General features: G+C 36.2%; 1 protein-coding gene across 1 annotated transcript in view; it reads left to right on the top strand.

Annotated features, from left to right (window-relative positions):
- The first annotated feature begins 863 nt into the window (after nucleotides 1-863).
- Nucleotides 864-1,774, top strand: part of Serpini2 (serpin family I member 2) — a 23,801-nt gene continuing 22,890 nt past the window's right edge. Inside the window, exon 1 of the mRNA XM_026780106.1 lies at nucleotides 864-1,113. Coding sequence (XP_026635907.1) covers nucleotides 867-1,113 — 247 coding nt within the window. The 5' untranslated portion in view covers nucleotides 864-866. The remainder of the gene's footprint in view (nucleotides 1,114-1,774) is intronic.

Below are 1,774 nucleotides of genomic sequence, written 5' to 3'. Positions count from 1 at the left end.
ATTTCCTAGTATCCCATTAATGGTTATTAATATGTATAATTTTTAAAATCAAATTAGCATTACTGAAAGTTCTTCTACAAAGCTTTCAAACTGTTTCAAGTGAAGGTATAATGAGACAGTTGACTTTCTTGTAATTGCCTTAGTGCATACTTCATGACTGGGGCAGTCTTGTGAACTGATATGGTTTCCTGTTGCTGCTATTCCTAGAGTTATCAATTGTTTAGAAAGAATGCTTGAAGATTTTATTCTTTGTTTTGACTTTACTATTTATATTTGACTGTCATTTTGCTTGTTTTTAAATCTTTCTTCATTTCCTTTTCTTTCATTTTGAAAAACTGAAATGAATGTTGGGATATTTTGCTCTCAGAATCAAGGTCCACAGAGTGTGAGAAAGGACTTGTTGGAGGCTGCTGTGTTGACTTAGAAAGCACTGGCTTTCTGGTTTTGCTGCCCTTGCTCTATAGGCCTTGAGAAGCAAGTTGAATACGAGTTTCCCTTGAATCAGAGTAATAGGTGTGCCATTAAAGTCATTGGAAAATAGAAAGAATCATAAAACTAGTTAGAACTGATAGTATTCTGAGTAGTGATTTACCACTGTTTTTAAGAAATTCAAAGTATATATTATGTTAGCTTTTGAAGGAACTTATTACTAGCGGTAGTGTGAGAGCTTCTCCTTTTACATGATGCTTACACAACAAATCGCCATGATAAAAAGTTTTTCTTTGGTAGTAGTACATATAGAATATTCTGCATGTGTGTATATTTGTTCAGGATAGTCTAATAGATAGGAAAATTTCTATTGAACTTACTGTGATGAAGTCTGTTTTGGAAACCAATACATTTTAAATTAACACACAGACGTCAAGATGGACAAGATGATATTGTGGAGTTTTCTGCTGTTGTTCTTTGGAAGTCAAGCTTCAAGAACTGTGGCTCAAAAAGGTGCCGACTTTGCAGTGGATCTTTATAAAGCTGTTTGCTCCTCTCACAAGAACAACATTATATTTTCCCCGCTTGGAACGACTGTGCTTCTTGGAATGGTCCAACTGGGTGCAAAAGGCAAAGCACAACAGCAGATCCGGAAAACCTTAAGGATGGAGGAATCCTCAACAGGTGAGCATCTTAGACCTAACTGTCTGTAGATATGGTCAGCTTTAGTTTTAGGATATCAGGGAGAAGCCCAGCTTATAGAGCTTCAACAGATGAAAATAAGCAAAGACATTTCCAAATTATCACCAACAGGTAATTATAAATGTATGCATTTTATTCACTTAGGATTGTTTCCTTTTAAAATATGTGGCACAAATATTTTACTAAGAAACCCTGTCTCGAAAAACAACAACAACAACAAAAAGAAATTAATGCTATAACAGAAATAGAATTCTCTGCCTGTTTGTGTATTTTTCTATAAACTGTTTGTATACTTCTACTTACTGGTTTTTAATATCAAAGAATGGATTTAAAATAATATTGCATTTTATTTATTCTTGTGGAAAGGGAATTAATTACTCAACCTTTTTTAGTGGCTGTTTCTCACACTTCTCTTACAAGGGAGAGGGAGGGAGGAAGGTGAGTGGGGGAGCCAGAGAAGAATGGGAGAAGGGGAGGAAGTGTAAATTTTAGAATGGAAAATAAATAAATAAAAATAAAATAAACCTGGATGGAGGTGGGCGGTCCTTGGACTTCCCACAGGTCAGGGAACCCTGATTGCTCTTCAAGCAGATGAGGGAGAGGGACTTGATCGGGGGAGGGGGAGGGAAATGGGAGGCGGTGG

Source organism: Microtus ochrogaster, chromosome 1 (genome assembly GCF_000317375.1).
Source record: "Microtus ochrogaster isolate Prairie Vole_2 chromosome 1, MicOch1.0, whole genome shotgun sequence".
NCBI lineage: Eukaryota > Metazoa > Chordata > Mammalia > Rodentia > Cricetidae > Microtus > Microtus ochrogaster.
Note: the sequence above shows the minus strand (reverse complement) of the source record. Positions and strands in the feature narration are given on the sequence as shown.